Source organism: Carcharhinus amblyrhynchos, chromosome 1, assembly GCF_965287045.1.
Source record: "Carcharhinus amblyrhynchos chromosome 1, sCarAmb.v2.hapA, whole genome shotgun sequence".
Classification (NCBI taxonomy): domain Eukaryota; kingdom Metazoa; phylum Chordata; class Chondrichthyes; order Carcharhiniformes; family Carcharhinidae; genus Carcharhinus; species Carcharhinus amblyrhynchos.
The window spans coordinates 72886093-72913676 of record NC_137324.1 but is presented as its reverse complement, the minus strand read 5'-3'; the positions used below and the strand labels follow the sequence as shown (position 1 = coordinate 72913676).

The 27584-nt window shown below is 40.9% G+C and overlaps 1 protein-coding gene across 7 annotated transcripts in view; it reads left to right on the top strand.

The window, feature by feature from the left end:
* Positions 1 to 27584, top strand: part of pcm1 (pericentriolar material 1) — a 139965-nt gene that overhangs the window by 101265 nt on the left and 11116 nt on the right. For 6 of the 7 annotated variants that reach the window (XM_080186817.1, XM_080186860.1, XM_080186809.1 and 3 more), the window contains 8 exons: positions 9480 to 9621; positions 10042 to 10164; positions 11619 to 11755; positions 17509 to 17643; positions 19754 to 19951; positions 20344 to 20403; positions 21038 to 21185; positions 24512 to 24669. In XM_080186817.1, coding sequence (XP_080042943.1) covers positions 9480 to 9621; positions 10042 to 10164; positions 11619 to 11755; positions 17509 to 17643; positions 19754 to 19951; positions 20344 to 20403; positions 21038 to 21185; positions 24512 to 24669 — 1101 coding nt within the window. The remainder of the gene's footprint in view (positions 1 to 9479; positions 9622 to 10041; positions 10165 to 11618; positions 11756 to 17508; positions 17644 to 19753; positions 19952 to 20343; positions 20404 to 21037; positions 21186 to 24511; positions 24670 to 27584) is intronic. The other variant, XM_080186843.1, reaches the window with a different exon arrangement.

Below are 27584 nucleotides of genomic sequence, written 5' to 3'. Positions count from 1 at the left end.
GGGTAGAAAAGGAAAAGTGAAATGAATTAAAACAAAATTACAACGACTTGCATTGTACAGCACCTGAACTGAGTAAAACACCTTGTGCTCGATTTTCCCTTTCTTAATCAGTCCTTTAGTCCTCCTTTGCTGAATTCTAAGCGGCTCCCAATCCTAAGGTCAGTTGTTGTTCTTGCCCAATTTGTACGCCTCTCCCTTGTATATAATGCTATTTCTAATTTCCCTTGTAAGCCATGGTTTGGCCACTTTTCCAGTTTTACTTTTGCGCCAGACGGATCACCGGAATGCACAAATTGCACTTTGATTTGGTTTAATTTATTATTGTCATATGTATTAGCATACAGTGAAAAGTACTATTGCTTGCCTGCTATACAGATAAAGCATACCATTCATAGAGAAGGAAACGAGAAAGTGCAGAATGTAGTGTTACAATCATAGCTAGGGTGTAGAGAAAGATCAACTTAATGCAAGGTAGGTCCATTCAAAAGTCAGTGGCAGCAGGGAAGAAGCTGTTCTTGAGTCGTTTGGTATGTGACCTCAGACTCTTGTCTTCTTCCTGACGGAAGAATGTGGAAGAGAGAATGTCGGGGGTGCGTGGGGTCCTTAATTATAAGAACATAAGAAATAGGAGCAGGAGTAGGCCATCTAGCCCTTGAGCCTGCCCTGCCATTCAATACGATCATGGCTGATCTGAAAGTGGTTCATTTCCACTTACCCACCTGCTCCCCATAATCCTTAATTCCCTTATTGATCAGAAATCTACCTACCTGTGACTTAAACATATTCAACGAGGTAGCCTCCACCACTTCAATGGGCAGAGAATTCTAGAGATTCGCTACCCTCTGAGAGAAGAAGTTCCTCCTCAACTCTGTTCTAAACTGACCCCCACTTATTTTGAGGCTGTGTCCTCTAGTTCTTGATTCCTTTCTAAGTGGAAAGAATCTCTCTGCCTATCTAGCCCCATCATTATCTTATATGTCTCTATAAGATCACCCCTCAGCCTTCCAAACTCCAACGAGTACAGGCCCAATCTACTCAATCTCTCTTCATAAGGTAACTCCCTCATCTCTGGAATTAGCCTGGTGAATTAAGTGATCTCTGGAATTAACCTGGTGAATCCTCGCTAAATATACTTAAGACGCGGATTGATAGGTTTTTGATAGACAAGGGGATTAAGGGTTATGGGGAGAGGGCGGGAAAGTGGAACTGAGCCACGACAGATCAGCCATGATCTTATTGAATGGCGGGGCAGGCTCGAAGGGCTAGATGGCCTACTCCTGCTCCTATTTCTTATGTTCTTATGAACCTTCTCTTTAATCCTTCCAAGGCCAATATATCCTTTCACAAATAAGGGGACCAAAATTGCTCACAGTACTCTAGTTGCGGCCTCACCAATACCTTGTACAATTGCAGCAAGACCTCCCTGCTTTTATATTCCGTCCCCCTCGCGATAAAGGCCAACATTCCATTTGCCTTCTTGATCACCTGCTGCACCTGCAAACTGAGTTTTTGCGATTCAAGCACAAGAACCCCCAGTCCCCCTGCACAGTAGCATGTTGTAATTTTTCACTGTTTAAGTAATAGTCCATTTTACTATTATTCCTCCCAAAGTGGATAACCTCACACTTGCCAATGTTATACTCCATCTGCCAGATCCTCGTCCACTCACTCAGCCTATCCAAATCTCTCTGCAGACTTTCCGCATCCTCCACGCAATTCGCTTTCCCACTCATCTTTGTGTCATCAGCAAACTTTGTTACCCTGCATTCGGTCCCCTTCTCCAGGTCATCTATGTATATGGTAAACAGTTGAGGCCCCAGCACCAATCCCTGCGGTACGCTGGCTGCGTTGCTAAGGCAGCGGAAAGTGTAAACAGAGTCAATGGATGGGAGACTGGTTTGCGTGATGGATTGGCCTGCGATCACCTTTTGTAGTTTATTGTGCCCTTGGTCAGAGCAGGAGCCATAATAAGCTGTGATACAACCAGAAAGAACACTTACTGTGGTGCATCTGTAAAAGTTGGTGAGAGTTGTAGCTGACGTGCCAAATTTCCTTAGTCGTCTGAGAAAGTAGAGGCATTGGTGGGTTTTCTTAATGATAGTGTTGGCATGAGGGGTTAGGACAGCGGTTGGTGATCTGGACATCTTAAAAACTTGAAGTTCTCAATCATTTCTATTTCATCCCCGTTGATGTAGACAGGAGCATGTTCTCCACTATGTTTCCTGAAGTCGATGACAATCTCCTTCACTTTATTGACACTGAGGGAGAGATTATTGTCACCTCACCAGATTCTCTGTCTCATTCCTGTACACTGTCTCGTCATTGTTTGAGATCCCACCCATTACGAGCAAACTGAGAACACAGCCTTGTGGGGCACAGGTGTTGAGGATGATCAAGGAGGAGGTGTTGTTGCCAATCCTTACTGATTGTAGTCTGTGGGCTAGGCAGTTCAGGATCCAGTGGCAGAGGGAGGAGCCGAGGCTCAGGCCGTGGATTTTGGAGATGAGTTTCATAGGAATAATCGTGTTGAAGGCTGACCTGCAGTCAATAAATAGGAGTCTGACATAGGTGACCTTGTTATCCAAGTGTTCCAGGGTTGAATGCAGGGCCAAGGAGATGGTATCTCCTGTTGCAGTGGTAGGCAAATTGTAGAGGATCCAGCAGTCCAGGAGGCTGGCATTGATTCATGCCATGACTAACCTTTCGAAACACTTCACAATGATGGATGACAGAGCATCCGAATGATAATCATTAGGGCATGCTGCTTGGCTTTTCTTTGGTACTGGGATGATGGTCGTCTTCTCGAAGCAGATAGGAACCTCAAATTGTTATAAAAAGAGATTGAAGGTGTCTGCGGATACTCCCGCCAGCTGATCCATGCAGGATCTGAGTGCTCTTTTGGGTACCCCATCTGGGACAGTTGCTTTCCGTGGTTGACCTTTGAGAAAGGTGCTCTGACATCTGCAATGGTGACTTCAGGTACAGGTTCATCTGAGGCTTCCAGAGTGGAGGGCAGGCTGTCGCTGACCTCTTGCTCAAAACGGGCGCAGAATGCATTGAGCTCATCAGGGAGGGGTGTGTTGGAGCTGGCGATTTTACATGCATCCAGCCTGTTTTGCCTTGCAAATCTTGCCATAGTCTGCAGGGGTCCGTGTGGCTAGCCGGGGACTCTAACTCGGTCCGGTACTGTCCTTTGACATCTTTGATGGATCTCCTTAGATTGTATCTGGCTTTTTTGTGTAGGTCAGGGTTGCCTGTCTTGAACGCCTCAGACCTAGACTTTGGCGAGCAGTGGATATCCCTGTTCATCCATGATTTCTGGTTGGGAAATACGTGGATTTCCTTTTTTGACACACGGTCTTCCACACAATTACTAATGAGTCAGTTACTGTAAAGCTACTTTGTGAGAGTTAGAACATGAACAGCAGAATTTTCAGTGAAAAGCAATGGCTTATTTTTATCCTGTGAGCGGCAGTTTGTTTGAGGTCAAGTTCAGAGATAACGTAAAAAGATGAGACTTTTTGATGCAGATGAACTGAAGTAGGTTTGGAGATGGGCTGTGTTGCAGAGTTCGAAGTAGGCAGTTTTGATCTGTAGAAGTGTCAGGATACTGCAAAGTTGTAAATGGTTTGTTTTGCCTTAAACAGCGGTCAAGGAGAGAAATGGAGTGGTATATCAGAAAGAGTTTGCCCACATTTGAGTTGCATCTTCAATACTGGATGTCAGACAAGCAGTGTGACAAATCAGTGACAATCGAGGGAGGTGGTGACGAGTTAGAGTTGGGTGACTTCGATGTCCATGTGGAACTTGACATGTTTTCAGATAATGAAATGAGAATTAGGAGGGGGCACAAAGCTATGGTGTGGGAGAAAAAAAGGAAGCTGTTGCATATTATTCTTTGTTTGCGACTGGACCAACAAGAATGGAACCATGTGAGGGCAGTCCCACCCAGCCAGAAAATGAAGAAGAGGCATTGGAGTTGGATTATATGTGAACCAGGTCAAAAGCAACATACAGCTTAAGCAGGATGAGGAAGGAGCGTTTACCATGGACACAGTCACAAAGGAGGTCACCTGTGACTTTTGGTAGGGCCGTTTGTGTTGTGATAAGATGGATGACTGATTGGCAAGCTTCCAACATGGAATTGCTTAAAACATAACATAAAAATTAGGAGTAGGCAATTTAGTCTCTTGAGTATACACAACTATTTAATAAGATCATAGCTGATCTCATCTCAGTCTCAACTCCATTTACCTGCCTGTTCACCATAATCCTTCAAACCTTTACTAATTAAAAAGCTGTCCACCTCTTCCTTATATATTTGCAATGTCCCAGCATCCACCACATTCTGGGGTAGTGATTTGCACAGATTCATGACCTTTTGAAAGAAGTAATTTCTCATCTCATTTTTAAATCTGCCACCCCTTATCCTAAAACACTTGCCCTACAAGAGGGAGCATTCTGTACACATCTACTTTGTCAATCCTCTTTATCACCTAAAGAACAAAGAACAAAATCAGCCCGGGAAACAGGCCCTTCGGCCCAACGAGCCCGCACCGCCATCTCAACATCACCAGTCCACCTCTCTACCCATGACCCCGATCTAATGTTTTATGGCCGTCCAGATTGAGGGAAACTGATTTAGGGACAATTTATTCCTGCCAATCAGCCTAACAGCACATCTTTGGGGTGTGGGAGGAAACTGGAACACCCGGAGAAAACCCACGCAAGCACGGGGAGAATGCGCAAACTCCCACAGACACCGGCCCAAATCCATATGTCCGCACAGCAATCAGCGATAGTCACTGAGCTGTCGTCTTGCCCAGTATCTTGTCCAGTTTAGGCACACACTAACGACATGAAGCACTAGGCCAATCTCGAACAACCAAGAGCAGCCCCAGTACGACCCATCGCCTGTATGCCCCTCATTGGACACGAGGTGGACCGACTTAAAACCTGTGAATGAAAGAGAAAAAAAAAATTATTATCATACTATACCCATTTACATTACCAGGGATGCCCCAATGCTAATGACCCTTATTTAAAAGGTTCTCCTATATCCACCCATCTCCAACTCAGTCATGTGCCTGTCTAAGTTACTCTTAAAGGACTCTAGCATGTTTGCCTCCACCACCTTACTTGGCAGAGCATTCCATACCCCCACTACTCTCTGTGTGAAAAAACCTCCCTCTAATATCTGTGTTGTACCGCTCCCCTCTCACCTTAAGTCCATGGCCCCTTGTCCTACGTGTCTCTATTATAGGAAATAGTTTACCTCTGTTTACTCTTCATAATCTTATATACCTTCATAATCTTATATACCTCTATTAGATCCCCCCTCAGTCGGTGTCTTTCAAGGGAAAAGAGCCCCAATTTCTTCAATCTTTCCTCAGACCCTAGTCCTTCCATACCAGGAAACATCCTGGTAAACCTCCTCTGCACTCTCTCCAGAGTCTCCACATCCTTCCGGTAGTAAGGCTACCAGAACTGTACGCAGTACTCCAAACGCGGCCAAACCAATTTTCTGTACAACTGCAACATTAGACTCCAGCTCTTATATTCTATACCCCTTCCTATAAAGGCTAACATACCATAGGCTTTCTTCACCACACCCTCCACTTGCACTGCCACCTTCAAAGACTTGTGCACTTGCACCCCCAGGTCTCGCTGCGACTCTATACTCCTTACGGGCTTACCCTTTATCATATAATTTCCCCCTACATTACTCCGGCCAAAATGCATCACCTCACGTTTATCCGGATTAAACTCCATTTGCCACGTATCTGCCCAATCAACCAGCCTGTCAATATCCTGCTGTATTGCCAGACACTGCTCCTCACTGCCCGCCAATCCAGCCATCTTGGTGTCATCAGCAAATTTGCTGATCACACCACCTACTCTCTCTTCCAAATCATTTATATACACTACAAAGAGAAGAGGTCCCAGTACCGAGCCCTGCGGCACACACTAGTGACAGACCTCCAGCTAGAAAAAGACCCCTCCACAACTACTCTCTGACTCCTCTTTGCAAGCCAGTTCTCTACCCATCTAGATACCTGACCACATATCCCACGAGCTTTAATCTTCTGTACCAACCTACCATTAGGGACTTTGTCAAACGCCTTACTGAAATCCATATAGACGACATCAGTGGCTCGTCCTTCGTCAACCGTTTTTGTCACCTCCTCAAAGAATTCTACCAGATTCGTAAGGCAAGACTTCCCCTTGACAAAGCCATGCTGCGTATCCTTAATCAGATCGCAACGCTCCAAGTGCGCATACATCCTATCCCTAAGAATCCTCTCCATCAACTTACCTACCACTGACGTTAAGCTCACCGGCCTATAGTTACCCGGGCTATCCCTCCTACCCTTTTTAAACAAAGGTACCATATTCGCTATCCTCCAGTCCTCTGGGACCTCACCTGTGTCCAAAGAAGAGACAAAGATTTGCGTCAGAGGCCCAGCAATCTCATCCCTCGCCTCGCTAAGCAGCCTCAGATAAATGCAATCCGGCCCCGGAGATTTATCGGTTTTAATGCCCTTTAAGAGCTCTAACACTACTTCTCTCGTAATCAATAGATCTTTCAATCGGTCTACCGCTCCCTCAATGACCGTACTAGACATCAAGCCCCTCTCCTTCGTGAATACCGATGCAAAGTGTTCATTCAGGATCTCCCCCATTCCCTGTGCTTCTAAGCACAATTCCCCACGTTTGTCCCTGAGAGGACCGATTTTACCCCTAGCCACCCTTTTGTTCTTAAGATAGGAGTAAAACGCCTTTGGATTCTCCTTAACCCTACCTGCTAAAGCCATCTCATGCCCCCTCTTTGCTCTCCTAACTCCCCGTTTGAGATCCCTCCTACTCTCTCTGTATTCCTCCAACCCCCTCTCTGTTCCCAGCTGCTTAGACCTGACATACGCCTCTCATTTCTTCCTAACCAGGTCTTCTATATCTCTAGTAATCCACGGTTCCCTAATCCTACCTTTCCCATCCTTTCTCCTAACCGGCACATGCCTTCCCTGCACCTTTTGCAGTTTTCCCTTGAAAGACTCCCACATGCCGAACGTGGTCTTGCCTTCCAAAAGCCTATCCCAGTCTGTATCCCTAAGCTCCTGCCTAATCCGGCTGTATCTAGCCTTCCCCCAATTTAGCACCTTCCCCTTAGGACAGCTGTCATCTTTTTCCATTTGTATCCTAAAGTAGACGGAGTTGTGGTCACTATTAGCCACATGTTCGCCTACCGCAACCTCAACCACCTGACCCGGCTCATTTCCCAGAACTAAATCCAGTATCGCCCCCTCTCTAGTCGGGCTATCTACATACTGTTGCAAGGATCCTTCCAATACACATCTTACGAATTCCTCCCCATCAGACCCCCCAGCTCTAGGCACCTTCCACTCAACCCCAGGGAGATTAAAATCTCCCACTACAAAAACCCTATTCTTCCTACACTTATCCAAAATGTCCCTACATATACCCTGTTCCACTGCCAGCGGGCTATCGGGCGGCCTATAGTACACTCCTAGCATAGTAATGGCCCCCTTCCTATTCCTCAACTCCACCCACAAAGACTCAATTTCCAACCCCTCCATGTTACCTCAATTAGATCTCCTCTCATCCTTCTAAATGCTAGGGAGTATAGGCCTAAACTGCCTAATCCCTCTTGTAAGACAAGTCCCTCGTCCCTAGAATCAATCTAGTAAATCTCTTGTGAAACACCTCCAATGCAACTACATCCTTCTTCAAGTAAGGGGGCCAAAACTGTACACAGTGTTTTAAGTGCACTCTCACTAATACTTTGTACACTAGCAGTAACATTTCACTACTTTTATGTTCTATTCATTTAGCAATAAATGACAAGATTCCATTTGCCTTCCTTATTACCTGTTGCTCCTACATATTAGCTTTCTACAATTCATGCACAGGGACACCCAGATCCTTCTGCACCAAAGCACGTCAAAATTTCTCTCCATTTAAATAATAATTTGCTTGTGTATTTTTCTGGCAAAAATGGATAACCTCACACTTACCCAAATTAAATCCCATCTGCTAAATCCCTTTCACTTATCCATATCCATTTGTAAATTCCTTATTTCATTATCACAACTTACTATCTCATTTTAGTGTCATCTGCAAATTTGGCTGTCATACAAATTATCCCTATATCCAAGTCATTAATATAGGTTGTAAATAGTTGGGGCCCAAGGCCCGAACCATGTGGCATGTCACTAGTTATTGCCAACCTGAAAAAGACCCATTTATCCTGACTTTCTGCTTTCCATAGGTTAGCCAGTTCTCTATCCAAGTTAATAAATGATCCATAATCCCATGTCATCTAACCTTGTGGATTAACCTTTTGTGTGGCACTTTATCAAATGCCTTCTGGAAGTCCAGATATGCTACATCTACAAGAATACCATTATCCACCTTGCTTAGTCAAACATGATTTACCGTTCATAAACTCATGCCAACTGATGGTATTACTACTTTAATAATGGATTCCAACATTTCCTGATGATAGATGTTAAACTAATTGTGCTATTGTTTCCTATATTTTGCCTCCCTGCCTTTTTGAATAAGGGTGTTTTATTAGCTTTTTCCAATCCACTGGAACCAATCCTGGGCGCAGATTTGGGACATAATAACAAGCTCAAGCATTTTGGAGAGCAAAGGGAGTTTGCAAAGGTGCAATTAAAAGAAGAAAACGTGAAAAAAAATCAAGAAGTGAAATATAAAGAACAAAAACCTAAGGAACCATCAGCATTAAAGGAATAGGGACAGAGGTGAAAATGTGGATGAATGAAAGAATGTGGGAAACAGAAAGAAGGTTATGATTGCAAGTAAACATTAGTGGATAAGGGGCAAGAGTGTTAAATGCTGGAGGAGAGTACATATCTGAGAAGTCAGAGGAAGAGAAAGAAAATGTTGAATTGCAAAAATAAAGAGTTGCTTTTCAGTGACAGTTCAGTTTTGTAAGAACATTTGATAACATGTTAAGCTCTCCACATCCTGGACAGAAGAGAAACACTTTTGGGAGGAATGGAGAAGGGAGCCCATTGAAGGGAGAATGGAAATTCTAAGGAGAAGAGACAGACTCTTGAATGTGGTTAAGTGAGTGCAAAGGAACACTTTGGGAGGGGGAAGGAGAGAGGAATGAACAAACTTGCATTCCTCTTGTCCCTTCCATGACCCAAGTATGCCCCAAAGTACTTTACAGCGAATGATCGACTTTGAAGTCTGTTTGTTATTATGGAGCAGCCGGGGAGATAAACATAATAGCCAATTTGAACATAGGAAGGTGTCTCTCAAACAATGAAGCAAATGACTGGATAATGAGTTTTGCTGGTATTATTTGAGGAAATAAATGCTCACCAGTAGGATGAGCAGAGTACTTCTTTCAAATAGTACAAATACTAGTCATTGCATTACACTTGCAGCTGAGTAGCGTTTTATTATGTCCTCTTAATACTTTTTAGGAAGTCTGTGGAAGAACCACTGATCATCAAGTACAGCTAGATCTTCAACAGCATGATGATGTCGAGTATATAGAATCCTTGGAAAATGCCAGCATGTTATCTACCTCTTCCAATTTAGAACCCTTTGCTAATGATGATCTAGGTAAGTTTTGCAGATTAGTTCTAAATTTTAAACTGGATAATGAACTTTTAACTAATATAATTGGATTGACTTTTTATTTCCTGTGTTTAACTAGTGACTCACTCAATTCCATGTTGGATTGTATTGTTTTATACTAATTTTGAAAAGTTGATTTAAATGTGAAGTGACATTTTAATGTAAATTCTGAGTTTGGTGACAAAGTGCGGTTTCCTAATATAGTTGTGTAACACATGCTTGTGCATTTTTAATGTGTATCATGAGCAGCTTTCCCAGCTGATGACATGACTTCAACATGCAGACCTTTTATGATTTGAAATATTCCTTTATAACTTAGTCTGCCTATTGATATTTTAAATATCTGCAGCAGTAAAAGAAAGTCCATCTGCTTTTTTCTATGGCTTGTGTTTTTTATGAATACAGGTAATACTGTCATTCATTTAGACAAAGCCTTGTCTAGGATGAGGGAGTATGAGAGGATGAAATTTGAAGTTGAAAATAACCAGATTGTTGATGTGTGTACCAGTGCCGTCAAATGTGCTGAAGGTAATTTGGAAATGAATGTTCAATATTAAATGATACAGTAATTATGCAGAAAGCTGTACTTTCAGATTTAACCCCAAGGTGAGCTTCTGATCAAATATCTATGGTGCCACTCAAGACTGTCGGTTTTCATCTCTGAACCATCATCCATCTCATCCTCTGCTTCAGCTCATCTGCTGCTGAAAACTTTATTCTTTGTGTTTATTACCTCTTAAGATTTCAGCATCCTAAAATCCTTCTGTCCACCTCATCTCTATCTTGCTTTCAGCTTTTAAAATGCTCCATAAAACATACCTTTTTGCCCCCAATGCCTTTTTTATGGCTTGGTGTCAGATTTTATGTGATAATAATTCTGTGGTGCTTTCCTACATTAAAAGCACTACACAGATGAAAGTTTTTATTTTAACAAAAAGAAACGGAAGAACAAAATCTTGTCCCGTCATACCTCTGCAGTTGTCTTCACCTTTCATGCCAATTTGCATCCATTACTTTCCACTCTAACCACACTACAGTTTGCCTTTCCCTGCTTTGCTTTCTTCAGCCACCAATCTAATGTACTTGAAATTACTTGCCATCTTAAGAAACCTCCTAAAAGCTTATCTCAAACAATGCTTAGTAACCTGCTTAATGTTTTTGCTTCACTGTAAAGCACCTTGGTAAATTTTGTGATAAGTGCTATATGAATGTGAGATCATGTATCATACATGTTGTTCTTCAGCGTTGTTTGAAAGTAACGAAGCTTCCACTTTGATACCCTCCTATGTTCAATGGATTTCTGTTTGTGCTTAAGTTCTTTGCTCACTTGCCCCTGTTGTCCCCACTGAAAACAATGTGTATATGAACACTAGGGTGTGAAGGAAATTGACAGCATTGGCTCTGGTATGGTAAGGAGCATTTAAACGAATAATGTAACATTAGTTCACATTGGGGATGAAATTCAACAGAGCATTAGAAAAGTTGGCTGAGTTAGTACTCTGCACACCAACCATGTCTAACCAGATTGAGACCTATGTTAAATTTGAGCCTTGTGTTGATGCTGCAGATGGTGCTTCCCTGCAGCTCACTAGCTGATGAGGATGGAAAATTCGGTGGCAATAATGCTAAGCCAGAAGGCAGTAGGGTCTAGGAGTAAGAGGTGATTGCATGGAAGGCCTCAAACAGGCCTGGGTATTTTTGTGGAATGGGGAGGTAGGGGTTCCTGCTACTCTCGAGCCCACAGAAATAAAGACTGAGAAATTCTTGAGCCTTGTTTTATGTGGAGAATGTGGAAGAATGGCACCAATTAATCACTCCTTTGAAAAGCTGGTTCAGAGACAATGGGTTGGATTGTCCTTTTCTGTGCTCTAACAATTCTATTATTCTGTGAAATCTGTTCATTTTAATCACTTCTGTGTTTTTTCTCATAATGAATGGAAGCAATTTACATTTATATTCTTTTACTTCCACGATAAAATCAGCTGGATATACTACTGTGAATAGCTGTACGATAGATCACGTTGCTGATGCTTCTGATGTTACTTGTCCTCGCATAGACACACAGCAACTGGACAAGCAAATAAAAGCTATCATGACAGAAGTAATTCCATTTCTGAAGGTGAGCTGCAAGTGAAATGCAAGATTTTAATGAAGTGTTCACTTTGGGACTTTTTATCATCAATTTTAACACATTTTGAAAACTTAAATTGTTTTTATTCCTAAGGTTAGGAGAATATATATCTGAGGTTTGAAGAGCTGTGAAAAAGCGTTAATTTTACTTTGGTACTTAATTGTACTGATACTACTTCTTTCATTCAGCCCGTGCAATTAAGTGAATAGGATGTGATCCAAACTGGAGAAACCTTTGTGATTCTGTGCCTTTAGAGTTTAATGCACAAAAGCACTTGGTCCTTCCTTGGGTACAAATGGTAATGCAGCTCTATTGTTATCAGTGGCAGTTTTGTTCTGATGTAATTATATGAAATGAAAGTTCTTAATGACTTATATTTGAATGAGTTAAGCATTTTGAATGACTCCATTCCTGTTTTCAAAAAAGAATGTCACTGCCATTGAGTTGTTTTTTTTTACTATTTCTACACTAATTTCAAAAGTGGCTCTCACTGCCGTTGAGTTTTTTGGTTGAAAAACCAATATTGCAACAAAGTGCATGTCTCAATGATTTAAGCATTTTGACTAAATTCACACTTGTATCCAAAGTGGAAATCACTGCATTTCAAAGTCCAAAGATGCGTGGGTTAGGTTGATCGGCCATGATAAATTGCCCCTTTGTGTCAGGGGGATTAGGAAGGTAAACACATGGGGTGATGGGAATATAACCTGGGTCAGTGCATGCTTGATGGACCGAATGACTTCCTCCTGCACTGTGGGGATTCTATGATTCTAAGGTTCCATGACTGAGTCACTTTTGCCAAAAGGGGGATATTGTGGCAAATTGCATATCACCATGAGATAAGCATTTTGCTTTACTCCACATACTTCCAAAGTAGCATGCACTGCTATTGAGTTATTTTTGCCCAAAAGCCAATATTGCGATAAAATGCATATCTCAACGAGTTAAGCATTTTGACTGACTCCACACTTGTTTCCAACGACGTTCCCACTGCCAGTGAATTTATTTTTTGCCAAAAAGCTGTTATTGTGAGTTAAGCATGTGATCTTCTGTATACCAGTTTCCAAAGTGCATCTCGTTGCCATTGAATCATTTTTGCCAAAATGCTGATATTGCGGCAAACTGCACATCTCATTGACTAACTCCATAGTAGTTTCCAAAATAGTTCACGCTGCTATTGACTCCTTTTTGCCAAACAACTGATATTTCAGTAAGGTGCATACCTCAATAAATTTAGCATTTAGACTGACTCCAAACTTGTATCCAAAGTGGCTTTCACTGCCATTCGGTCAGTTTGGCCAAAACATTGATATAGTGGCAATGTGCATAACTCAATGAGTTAAGCATTTTCTCCTGTTCCACACTAATTTTCAAAGTGGCTCTCACTGCCTTTGAGTCAATTTTGGCCAAAAAACCCATATTGCAGCAAAGTGCATAACTCTAGAAGTGACAAAGATGATTGATGAGGATAGAGCAGTGGAATTTGTATACATGGACTTTAGAAAGGCCTTTGATGAGGTCCCTGTTGGCAGACTGGTACAGAAGATGAAGTTGCATGGGATCAGAGGTGAGCTGGCAAGGTGAATACAGAACTGGCTCGGTCATAAAAGACAGAGCGTAGGAACGGAAGGATGCATTTCTGAATGGAGGGTTGTGACTAGTGTTCTTCAGGGATCAGTGCTGGGACCTTTGCTGTTTGTAATATATAGTGTATATATATAAATGATTTGGAGGAAAATTTAACTGCATTAGCATGTTTGCGGATGACACATGGGTTGGTGGAATTGCGGATAGTAATGAGGACCGTTGGAGGGTACAGTAGGATACAGATCGGTTGGAGACTTGGGCAGAGAGATGGCAGATAGAGTTTAATCTGGACAAATGTGACATAATGCATTTTAGAAGGTCTGATACAGTTAGCAAGTATACAGTAAATGGCAGAATCCTTAAGAATATTGATAGGCAAACAGGATCTGGGTGTACAGGGTACACAGGTCACTGAAAGTGGCAACGCAAGTGAAGAAGGTAGTCAAGAAGGCAAATGGCATGCTTGCCTTCATCGGTTGGGGAATTGAATTTAAAAATTGGCAAGTCATGTTGCAGTTTTATAGAATCTTAGACCGCACTTGGAAAACAGTGTTCAATTCTGGTTGAATTGAACTACCAGAAGGATGTGGAGGCTTTGGAGATGGTTCAGAAGAAGTTTACCATGATTTTGCCTGGTTTGAATGATATTAGCTGTAAGGAGAGGTTGGATAAACTCGGTTTGTTTTCACTGGAACGACGAAGGTTGAGGGGTGACCTGATAGAGGTTTACAAGATTATGAGTGACTTGGACATAGTGGCTAGTCAGATGCTCTTTCCTAGGGTAGAAAAGCCAAGTACTAGGGGACATAGGTTTAAGATGCATGGGGAAAAGGTTAGAGGAGATGAGCGAGAAAGTTTTTCTTTTACGCAGAGTGTGGTAAATGTCTAATGCCCTGCCTGGGGAGATGGTGGGATCAGGCAGTATTTAAGGAGCAACTAGACAAATACATGAATGGGATGGGAATGGAAGGATGGGGATTCCGTAAGTGTGTACAGTTTTAGTTTAGGCCGGCATCATGATTGGCGAGGCTTGGAGAGCTGAAGGGTCTGTTCCTATGTTGCACTTATCTTTATTTACTGTTTAACAAAAAGTTGGCAATTTTTTTGCAAGTTTTTTTTAAAAATTCCAATTTCTGCATTTATTTTTAAGTTTGGAATGTAATTTTCAAGTTAAACTTACTGAATAAATGAGCCCTTTTAGTCAGTATATTGGCCTCTGGCGTGAATATATTATGCACAAATGGCACTTTTTTAGTGCATTATATTTCTGTTTGTACTCTAGCAATCTGCCTTGAATTCTGTACTACTGACCTTGACATATTTGCATCTTTAGCTTCAAGTATCCTTGTTATGATGTCAGTATTTGGACTAGATGTACATTCTTCCAGTCCTAATTCTCTTTGTATTAGCGTAGTGCTTTAAGCTTCGCTTTCTTATTTACACCACATTATTCTTAATTCAGTCTGCACTTCCCTTTTTCCTTATGCTGAACGTTCTTCTTGCAACTTCCTTCACACACAATTGGAGATGAGTTCACACTTGATCACGTTATTGAAAGCAACACAAAGGGACAACTCCTTTTGAGACATTTTAACTTTGATCCAAGCTAGTAGTGAACGGTGACCCAGCAAATTGTATCCTATTTCCACACAGTGTGAAGCGTTGCTGTGTGCATTGAAATGTTGGTCCTTTTTTCCTGCTGTGCAAAATTACTTAAAATTGAAGTTATAGAATCATAGAATCCCTACAGTGCAGAAGGATGCCATTCGACCCATCGAGACTGCACCAACAACAATCCTACCCAGGCCCCATCCCATTAACCCCATGTATTTACTCTGCTAATCCCCTGATACCCGGGGACAATTTAGCATGGCCAACCCATCTAACCTACACATATTTGGACAATGGGAGGAAACTAGAGCACTCGGAGGAAACCCATGCAGACATGGGGAGAACATGCAAACTTCACACCCAAGGCCAAAATTGAGCACTGGTCTCTGGCACTGTGAGGCAGCAGTGTTGACCACTGTGCTGCGAGTTTAATACGAAAATACCGTTTTCTGGACAACCATGTTCCTTCCATAACTGTTTTCTGATTTTTAATCTGTTGAAATCTCAAAATTGTTTGATGTGAATAGTACACAGTCCACTACAAGATAGTTATGATGAAAGACCCATTTCAGCTCATCCATCTCGACAACAATTTCTCCATCCTAACGTTTTTCTTCCATGTGAAGAATTTCAGATTTTTGCTGCCTTGAAGGAGAGACCTTGATCATGGGATAGTATAGATTTACTGGTTTGCAAATTTATGACAATGGGCGAAACTTGATGAACCAGCTGGTACTTTCCTGTCATTTTGCATATTCATTCTATTCCATTCTATAATGAATCTACCAACATTCAACCTAATTTTGTCTAGTTCAAAATGTTATTCCTTTCTCTATTATCACATTTATCTTGTCCAAATCATCCATAATTAGATGGTGTTTGATTTATCGCTCACTGAGGGCTCCATTTTATTTGTTTGAAAGTTGAGTTACCCAATTCTTGTATTTTCTCATGACTTTACCCCTCAGCTGCAGATGTGCACTGTGGGTCAGCTGTTCGATAACCAGTATTTCAGTGGCCTTGCTGTGACAAACTGGATGTGATTATCATGGTGCAATCTTACTGGGAGCAGTATACGCTTTTTAACCTGGCATCTTCTGACTTGCACTCCACTCAATTGGGTACATTATTCTGCTTTTTGTTTTCTTTGATTCTTGCTCTGCTGTGATTGGATATATTTAGTGCTACGTCATCTACAGGATTGCCTTTGATTTTACTCTTAAATTATTTTGCTTAGACATAATACTTCTTCCCAGTTGGTGCTTTATCTTGGGATGCATTTATTGCAGTATCTAATAATGCATATTAAAACACCTGATCCTCATTGATTGACAGTTCATATCAACAAATCAAAATTCTGCATTTAAACTTGCCCCCAGAATTGCCTGGACCTTGAAAGCAATAATGGACCAATTTACAAAACTAGACAACTGCTAATTATTTTCTTTTTTCCACCTCTAAGTGAATATAATGAAGGGAAAAGGATGGAATTTATGGTTTTGAACCAAGACTTTGTAAACCTCCTATGTTTATAGAATTGTGTTGCAGTGCTGCTTTCAGTTTTAAATTGAAGCACAGCTTTGTTTAATCTAAAACTTCGTTACACACATGGTTTCTTGTAGAAACTGGTTTTCAGTTTCACTTAGGGCATTAAATTGTGATCCATTGATGTGCTACCTCATAATTCTAAGATGGAAGGCCATTTTTTCTTTATGGCTTATTCTTTGGTTACGCCAAATTCCTCTCTCAGAACTGACAGCATTTGCATGATCAAAGGGTGAATCAGTCTCTTTGGAGAAATTATTTCCTCCTTTATTAATGTGTGTTAACAATATCTGCAAAATTGCTCCCTGGCATAAACCACATATTACCCTAAGAATCACCATTTGGACTTGACCACCATGGATGAAGTAGCCTTTTGATTATCTGTTCTGATGCCTAAAGTCAGTTGTCTTTCTCTCCGTGAGTATCTCTTTTAACTGAATACTTTTTTTCTCCAATGGACTGGCAAAGATGCTGAATAAAGGAAGAAAGATAACTTGCTTTGTAGAGATTTTCTTCATTCTTTGAAAAGAACATTTTCTTGCACTCTTGTCTCTGGTATTCTAGAGAATGAATGTGAGTTGACTAAAATAAAGTGATACTCGTGAATAAATGTTTCATTCTGCACAAGAGTGGACAGTTCGGTGAGTCACTAGACATCAGATTTTGAGGGAGTTTGTCCTTTTATGTGATTTTCTTAGAATATGATCTGATGTCTATGGGATAAGAAGGAAGACAACCATGGAAGATAATAACCTCTATTTCTCTGCCTTTAGATTAAAGGTATTCTTTGTTTACCGGACCAAAAAAAAGCTTTGTGAAGTTAAAGTTTGAGAGATACTTGTGTTTTTACACTGCTGTAGAATTTCATTTATTCTGCCCTGAGTTAGGTGGTACAGATCTGTTCATGAAGTTTGAGAATAAATCAAACAATATTAGTATGCACCTAATTATAAAGAATGCAAATTTTAGTTTGTTCTACTGGTTGTTTTTTTTGTCAGGAACATATGGATGATGTGTGCTCCCCACAGTTACTAACTACTATTGGACGCATGGTCCTGACCCTTACCCAGCAGAATGATGAAAGCAAGGAATTTGTCAAGTTCTTTCATGAACAACTTGGAGCCATACTTCAGGTTTGGTCTTTACAATCCCTTTACATTTCAATTTGTTAAAGTATTCCTGAGTACTAAATATATGGACCAGATAATGAAATCATCAACTGAGGTTTGTTTGCTTCTGGATGTGTTTGCGATTTCATTGGTGTTTGGAGGGAAACAATCTACTTTATAAGTCAATGTTCCTTCTCAGTTGTGTGGCCACATAGCAAACAAAAGCTCCTGCCTGGTTTGTGCACACGTTGGCCTCTGAGTTACCAGGTGCACAGCAATGTGCTTAAAATAATTCATGTACTTCAAAAGGAAATAGAGAGTACATTGCTGTGAGCCAAAATGTGATGAAATGATCTGTAGAACACCTGGATAATCCGAAGATAGTTACCCAAATAAGACTACTGTGTGTGAATTTAGAAACAGAAATTCAGCAGAAAAGGCATGATGTAGTGACCATTACAGAGGCCTGGCTACATGATTGTGTCTCTAATCAATTTAGACACTTCTTCTAAGGAATAGTAATAAAGGGAATTCATTCTGAGATTTTTTTTGAATTCATTTACGTGATCTGGATGTCCCTGGCTAGGCCAGGGTTTATTGCCCATCCTTCATTACCCCGGGAAGGTAGTGGTGAGCTGCCTTGAACTGCTGCAGTCCCCAATTACAACAGCTTTCTAGAACAGTTATGTTTCGGAGCTAACATGGCAACAGACATGTAGTTCTGAATAACAAACGTGAATTAGATAATTTGACAGTAAGGGAACATCTTGTAAATAATACATCACGACGCAGATTTTGCAGGAGGCAACAGTACTCGTTGCTGACATTGAATAAAGGTACGAATTTACATGATGCTATGGGCCTGAATTTTACTTGCGTGGAAAGGAGCTACAATGGTATCTAATTGGGAAGAAAGGAACAGATCGTGTGATGCAGTGAATAGAAATTCAGAATTCACAAGAATTGTTCTAGGGATGAGGAACTTCAGTTATGAAGATGGGTTGGAGAAGTTAGGACTGTGTTGCTTTGAGAAGAGAAGGTGAAGAAGAGATCGTATGTAGGTATGCAAACTCATTAGGGGCCTGGATAGCGTTGATAGGGAGAAACTATTTCCACTAATGAAAGGATCGAAAATGAAAGGGCAGATTTAAAGTAATTACTAAAAGAAGCAAAAGTGATGTGAGGAAAATCTTTTTCAAACAGCAAGTGGTTAAATTCTGGAATGCGCTGCCTGAGAGTGTTATGGAGTCAAGTAAATTGAACCATTTGAAGAGAATTAGACTGTTATCTGAAAGGGAAAATGCGCGGCATTGTAGGGAGAAGGTGAGGAAATGGAACTAGATGAGTTGCTCAGTTAGTGGAAAGAAATGCAAGTGAATTGCTGTTTCACTTGGCAAGAAGTTTTTGAACCCTCAACAGAAGGAGAGGAAGAGTGAAAGGGCAGATGTATCATCTGCACTTATGTAAGAATAGGAAGGTAACGTGAGCATAGTGGTTATGTTATTGTATGAGTGATCCAGAGAGTTGGGATAATAATCCAGGAACATGAATTAAGATCCCACCATAGTTAGTTAACATATCTGGATAAAAAAACAATTACCAGATTCTCATTGCTTTTATTTCAGATCTCCGGCATCTGCAGTATTTTACTTTTATTAAGTATTAATTTAACAAGTCTGATATTTTATTAAGATATTGCAAGGAGTAGCCAAGTTTATAGAGAAGTTTTTTGAATATGTTTAGGCAAAATGAAGTGGTAAAGGGAACTATGAACCAAATAAAGACAGATGCAGGCGCAAGACTGTAAAAGCAGGTAATAAAATATCAGACTTGTTAAATTAATACCTAATAAAACTAAAATACTGTAGATGCCGGCGATCTGAAATAAAAGCAAAGCACTGGAAGAACTTGGGTCTGGCAGCAGCTGTGGAGAGAGAAACAGTGTTAACACTTTTGAGTCCAATATTTCAACAAAATTGCAACACAAGTTGATGAGAGCTTTGTTCAGTTAAGTGGATTGAAATATGGGACTGAAGAATTAAATAGAACTCGGGTACTGATCATCCATGATAAAATAAGCAGATGGCTCCTGTTTCTACATTCTATGGTTGAAACTTTGATTTTGTCCATGTAGGATTCTCTGGCGAAGTTTGCTGGCAGAAAACTCAAGGAATGTGGGGAGGATTTGTTGGTGGAGATTTCGGAGATTCTTTTCAATGAACTTGCATTCTTCAGGCTTATGCAAGATTTGGATAACAGTAGTGTGGCAGCAAAGCAAAGATGCAAAAGATTGAAGGAAGTGGCATCTTTTAAGCAGCGTTATACAACTGAGGTGTGGTATTATGCTCATATTTTTACATACTTTATCTTCATTTGCAAGCATGTATTTTGTTGAATATTTTGTGTAGCTGTAATAGAAATTCTAAATGAGAATAGAAAATGTTTTGCATTTCATAGTAGATATTGTAGTAATTGGAATAGAGAATGTTCAAACCAAGAACACAACATCTGCAATGTCTTTAGTGGACTGGGCTTATGTAGCCTAGGGTAAGTTTTTTTTTGGAAATATGAAACTGTTTTCTGTTGCTCAAATTTTAGCACTAGCTATCCAAAGGAAGAACTATGTGAATATTTTATAGATAACTAACATTAAATGTTGTTAAACTGTTTTTGATGTGAAAGCTCTTTTTATAAAATATTGTTCCAAAAATCCTCTTTTTGCAGGAGAAACAACATTTTAAAGAGAATGGTTCTTCTGCAGAAGAGCTTGAAGATGAAGATAAAGTAAGTCTGATTGTTGTAAAAGATAATGGAAGGCCTCTACAGGTTGAATATATTTTATCCAAAACCCTCAGGCCAATTGCATTCAGATTTAAGATAATTTTGGTTTTCAGATACCACATTTAAGCCTACATTACAATGGTCAAAGCCCAGGTTATAGTCTAAAATAAATAAAATGGCTAGAAAGATGTACAACTGAATAAATACAGGATTATTCAGCAAGGTTGATGTCAGCTTGGGTCACAGGTTTCACAGGAAATTAAATGTTGATGAGGCTCAAAAAAGTGTGGTTTTCAGATGTGTTTGGTTTTCAGTTATATGGCCAAAGGATACTCGTGTAGATATCACCAGTTTTTCTTTGTGAATTTTAATATTTTATCGAAGTAATCACTTACAGTATAGTTAGTGTTTCGAAAATTTTAGACAGGGCTCATGAATTCCCCTCCATTTGCCATGAGGTATTATACAAAATCGATAGTTTATTTTACAGGTTTGGATTTCTTGTAACTTTGTTGTTTAAATTATTTCAGTAACTTTGATTAACACGTTTCCGTCCACTAATTTTCTTGGTGTTTTTTGTAAGCTTTTTATATTCAAGGTTTTGACATTGTTCTTCTACTAATTTTTGACTTTGTAGGACAAGGATGAAAGTGAGACAGTGATTGCAGATGATCACAAACCAGTTGAAGCTAATGAAGTTGAACTGGTAATGAAAGGAAGTTTATCTGACAGAGAGGAGGATGATGTCGACAGTGAAGTATTGCCTGCAGAATGTGTCTCCATAAGTAAGAAATTTATCAACAGAATCTTAACTGTTAAGTAGGTAAAATATGTATTTTCCTTCATGTATTGCACCTCTTTGTGTGAATAAGGTATGGCTGCCACCCTCCAAGGGAAATTGCTGCGTGACAAGATCTCTTATAGAAGAGATGTGCCATTTATATCCAGTTGACCATATCCTTTACTACTAGCTAACTAAAATTTAATGCACCGGAGACCTGGAATTCAAAATTCCTGAAAGTGTAGAAATCGAGCAGAATTTGACTCAAGATTCAGGTCAGCCAGGTTCCTGTTCCATGTAAAATGTTTCTATAAATTCAATGGGAGTTCTGCACAAACTTTGGGAGATTTCTGCACACTGTGCCATCCAATACACTGTTGTCAGATACTTGACAGGTTGCTGCTTGTATTTTTCTAGATCAGTCTTTTAGTCCCATCTTTTTGAAATTATTTTTATTTCTCATTCAAAATCACTAGAATCATTCCTGGAGTTCAGTGGGCCATTCTAGCTCCTACTGAAGGTCATCTTTGCTATTTATCAAATCACACAACAGCTGCTTATGCCTTCTATTGTTGTAATTTGAAAAGTGCAAAGAAAGTCTCCAAACTCAAGGACATGACTTCACAATGACAAATCTCAGCAAGTTAATCAAGTTCCAATGCACTACTGAATCCGTTCTCCTTCCTAAACTAGATAGTGAATTGAATATTAGAAGAGAATATTTTGAATGTGTCATTTTTAGAAGATTATGGAAAATAAAGAATCCAGTTCTTATGAAACTGATTAGATCTGGGCATCTTCAGTGCCACCATCTCATTTACTGCAAAGCTCGAGCTTTTAAAATATCAGTACTGCAAAAATGTCTAATTTCATGATTCATATGTCTTGGCATTTGAATTTTGAAATGTAAAATAAATCATAAAAACCTGGGTTTGAGAAACTGATGCGCACCCCTCAACTAATTGCAATTTAAAGGACAGTCTGTGCTTATTTAATAAGTCAGAGTTAAAATTTGGACAATGCTAGGTGAATAATATGTGACCTCTTTGAGCCTTGATGGAGTGAGATATCTACAGCTTTATAAGGGTTTTAAATTGTTCATGTGGGACCCAGCCCAAAGATAGATTTCAAAACAACTCATATACAAGGGAAGGTCTTAAAGTATCCATACAATTTTCAGATCATAGGATAGTTTTGGGAATTGAAGTTGATGATTGAAGCCTCTATCTAGGAATCCCAGGTGTGCCTCACTGTGGTCATAGAGTCGTAGAATCTACGGCACAGAGACAGGCCCTTTACCCAAATTAGTCCAAGCCAACCAAAAAGCCCACCTAAGCTAACCCCATTTGCCTGCATTTGGCCCATGTCCCTCTAAAACTTCCCTGTCCATGTATCTGTCCACATACCTTTCAAATGTTATCAATGTCCCACTTCCTTCGGCACTCATTCCACATATGTACCACCTTCTATGTGGAAAAAAAAGGTTCCCATTAATTCTTTCCCCTGTTAACTTAAATTTATGCCCTCTAGTTCTCAATTCCCAACCCTGGGAAAAAGACTGAGTGCATTCACCTTATCCATGCCCCTCATCTTAAACACCTCAATAAGATCACTGCTCAGTCTTCTACGTTCCAAAGAAAAAAATCCTAGCCTGTCCAATCTCTTCCTATAACTCAGTCCCTTGAGCCCTGGCAACATTGTTGTAAGTCTGTTCTGCACGCTCTCCGGTTTAATAACATCTTTCTCAAAGCAAGGCAACCAAAACTGAACACAGTACTCCAGGTGTGGCCTCACCAATATCCTGTATAGCTGCACACAATTTCTCAATTTCTATACTCAATGCCCTGACCGATGAAGGCCAGCATGCCAAAAGCCTTTTTCACTGCCCTATCTATCTCTGACTCCAACTTTAGAGAACCCTGCACCTGAACTCCAAGGTCCTTCTGTTCCATGATGCTCCCTAAGGTCTCACCATTCACCATGAAAGTCTTACTTTGATTTGGCTTTCCAAAATTCAACACCTCACGCTTGTCTGGATTGAATTCCATTTGCCATTTCTTGGCCAACTTCCCCAGCTGATCAAGATAAAAGGTAAAGTCGCCATAGTTCTAAATGACCGGAGGAGAGCTCACTAGTGGTGATTTAACCTGAGGATCACCACACCTCAGATGTGGGACAAAGTTGAAAAGGCAGAGCCTTCATGAACAAGGCTTAGCTACTACAGGAATTGAATCCATGCTGTTGGCGTTGCTCTGCATCACTAACCAGCTGTCCAGCCAACTGAGCTAAACCAGCACCAGAGGTGGATTGCAGGAAGGCATCTTTTGTTTTGGGTTTACCCGTGTGTTTTCTCACAGAAATGGTTAGCTTAGAGTGGCTTTGAAACAAGCAGTGTTCACATCTGCAACTGGAATAGCTTGGAACTGGGAGCTGTAGACCAATAAACAAGCTGACAATGAGGCTCATGCTTGAGCTATTATGCCCACATTCGTGAGGTGCTTAAAAGAAATTGAAGGGACACCCGGCTGAATGCTAGTGGAAGGACCCCAAGACCATTGAATCATAGAATCCTTACAGTGCAGAAGGAAGTCATTTTTGGCACATTGAGTCTGCGCCGACCACAATCTCACCCAGGCCCTATCCCCATAATCCCACTTTTTTACGCTGCTAGTTCCTCTGACACTAAGGGGAAATTTAGCATGGCCAGTCCACCTAAACTGCACATCTTTGGAGTGTGGGAGAAAACTGGAGCACCTAGAGGAAACACATGTGGTCACAGGAAATATTGCAGACTCCACACAGACAGTTACCCAAGGCCAGAATTGAACCCGGATCCCTGCTGCTGTGAAGTGCTAACCATGTGCCACCGTGCCGCTTTTGGAGAATAGCAGGAACACTGAGGATATTCAGAGTGAACTTCTGAGAGCTGTCACACATCTTGGTTTGGTTCAAGAGGAAGTGAAGGAACCTTTAAAATAATATATAGAGGAACTCTTACCTGACATTAAAAGCAGAATGGCAAGTGATCTGTTGAGATATTCAAGCATCATGCAGTTGGAACTCTGAAAAAGCATTTTGGGCGGTTTAAGTGGAAAGTAGTGATTAAAAATGAAATCTTAGACCATTGAACTGTAGAAAGAAAATATATAGTTGAATAATCTTGAAGTGTCTAAAAATCCAGCCCAAGGATCTTTAAGATCTGAATGATTACTGTTGTTTGAATTCATGGTTAGCTTATTATAATGTAAATTCAAAGCACTGCAAAACATATTTTCTCAATTTATGAAAGGAAGATAAATCTTTTATTCTACTAATTTATGTAACCATTAGGTCTATCCAAGGCTGAAACTCAGGCCCTGACAAATTATGGTAGTGGGGAGGATGAGAATGAAGAAGATGAAATAGAGGATTTTGATGCTGGAACTATTGATGTGCAGACATCGCTTCAGGCCAATAATGAAATTGTTGATGAAAATGATCCTGAACAGGTAATGTTTTCAATTATGAATATATTGCCTTTGGTTTTGCATTTTAGAGATGATTTAAAATGTTTTTCTTTTGTGCCATCTGTAAATTGCACAGTGGTTAGGGGTGGCATGGTAGCACACTGGTTAGCGCTGCTGCGTCACAGCTCCAGCGACCTAGGTTTGATCCCCGGCTTGGGTCACTGTGTGGAGTTTGCACATCTGCCTCGTGTCTGCGTGGGTTTCTTCAGGGTGCTCCAGTTTCCTCCCACAGTCCAAAGATGTGCGGGTTAGGTTCATTGGCCATGCTAAAATTGCCCCTTAGTGCCCTGAGATGCGTAAATTAGAGGGATTAGTGGGTAAAATGTGTAGGGATAGGGGGGTGGGGCCTGGGTGGGATTTTGGTCGATGGGCCGAAGGGCCTCTTTCTGCACTGTAGGGTTCTAAATTACAAAAGACTGTTACTTGGATTTAGTGCTTTACATGTGGGAGAATGACTGTAGATTATATGAATTTGAATAATGTTTTGGCAAGATTGAATATGAAAGATACGGTGTGGTATTTTTAAAGTTTGAGACTGTTCAGCTGGACTGCAGTGGTACTCTATATTTCTCTAAATCTTTATATACTTTTATTTCTTCTAATTGGAGGAAATTAATAGCAAAAAAGGATACATTCAGATAGCCTCTTTTTGATCACAGGATGTCCCAAAATGCTTTATATCCAATGAATTATTTTTGAAGTACAATCACTGTTGTTTTACAAGAAATGTAGCATTCAAAATTGCACATAGGAAGCTCCCACTAACAACAGTGTGATAGTAACCAGATATCTTTAGTCATGTTAGTTGAAGGATCAATATTGGTCAACACACTGGGAGGTGCTTAAGTGATGGAGCCTTGGTTTAATATCCTGTTCAAAAAGCCTGCAAAAGCCCTTTGAGGCAAGAGTTCCAGATTTCCACTAATGTGTGAGAAAAAGTGCTTGCTGACATTGCTCCTAATAAATGGCTTGACTCAAATTTTAAGGTTTTGCATCTTAGTTCTGCATTCCACTGCTGGAGGAAATAATTTCTCTGTATCTATCCTTTTGAATCATTTTCATTTCAATACCTCATTTAAATCACTGCTCAAGCTTCCATACTCAAGGGAATACAAATTTTTGCAACCTTGAAACAAATTGCAGAACAATTGAAGAGACAACCCACAGTGTAGAATAAGGACAGTGTAGAATAATGTGTGTTGGAGCCGACGAGGGAGCGAGCTATCTTGGATCTGGTGCTATGTAATGAGGCGGGTAGAATTAGGGACCTTGCGGTGAAGGATCCTCTTGGAGAGAGTGATCATTGTATGGTGGAGTTTCTGTTGCAGATGGAGGAGGAGAAAGTGGGTTCCCGGACACGCGTCCTTTGTTTGAATAGAGAGGAGTATGGTAGGATGAGAGAAGAATTGGCGAATGTGGACTGGGGGAGCGTGTTGGAAGGTAGGTCTGCTGAGGAGCAGTGGAGGATCTTTAAGGAGATCTTTCTTGGTGCTCAGCAGAAATTTATTCCAATGGTCAAAAAGGACCGTAGGAGGAGAGGTAATAAGCCGTGGATAACGAAGGAGGTGAAGGAAAGTGTTAAATTAAAAGCGGAGGAATTTAGAGTAGCTAAGAGCAGTGGACGAGAAGAGGATTGGGAAAGGTTTAAATGTCAACAAAGATTGACAAAGAAGTTGATAAAGGAGGGTAGGAGAAGCTATGAAGCTGGGCTAGCACTTAATATAAAAAAGGATAGCAAGAGTTTTTATAAATATATAAAAAGGAAGAGGCTGGCTAGGGTGAACGTTGGTCCTTTAGAGGATGAGAAAGGGGACCTAGTGGTAGGGGATGGGGATATGGCTAAGGTATTGAATAACTTTTTTGTTTCTGTCTTCACGGAGGAGGACGTGAATAATTTGCCGGGTGTTAGCGATGGAAAGGTGGTAGGACTGGAGGGTCTTAATGACATTACTGTTACTAGAGAGGTGGTGCGCGACAGACTGGAGGGGCTGATTGTGGACAAGTCCCCAGGACCGGATGGAATGTATCCGAGGGTTCTGAAAGAAATGGTGGAGGTTATAGTGGATGCCTTGGTGGTTATTTTCCAGACGTCGCTGGATTCCGGGAAGTGCCGGAAGATTGGAAAACGGCTAATGTTACGCCGTTGTTTAAGAAGGGTGCCAGGCAAAAGGCGGGGAATTATAGGCCGGTTAGTTTAACGTCTGTGGTAGGTAAAATGTTAGAATCCGTCATTAAGGAGGAAATTGCGAGGCATCTTGAAGGGAATTGCTTGATAGGGCAGACGCAACACGGTTTCATTAAAGGGAAGTCGTGTCTGACAAATTTACCGGAGTTCTATGAGGATGTGTCTAGGGCAGTGGATGGAGGAGAGCCGGTGGATGTGGTCTTTCTGGATTTTCAGAAGGCGTTTGACAAGGTACCTCACAAGAGGTTATTGCAGAAGGTCGAGGGACATGGAGTTGGGGGTAGGGTGTTAGCGTGGATAGAGGATTGGTTGTCAAATAGGAGGCAGAGAGTGGGGGTCAATGGGTGCTATTCGGATTGGCGGTTGGTGACTAGTGGGGTGCCCCAGGGGTCGGTGCTGGGGCCTCAGCTATTTACCATTTATATAGATGATCTGGAGGAGGGAGCCGAGTGTAGGGTGTCGAAATTTGCTGATGACACCAAAATTGGTGGAAAGGCAAATTGTGCGGAGGGTGTGGAGAGTCTGCAGAAGGATCTAGATAGGCTGGGCGAATGGGCCAGGAAATGGCAAATGGAATTTAATGTTGGCAAGTGTGAGGTGGTCCACTTTGGTAGGAATAATGGAAGGAAGGACTATTACTTACATGGCGAAAAACTGCAGCAGGTGACGGTGCAGAGGGACCTCGGGGTCCTTGTGCATGAGTGGCAAAAAC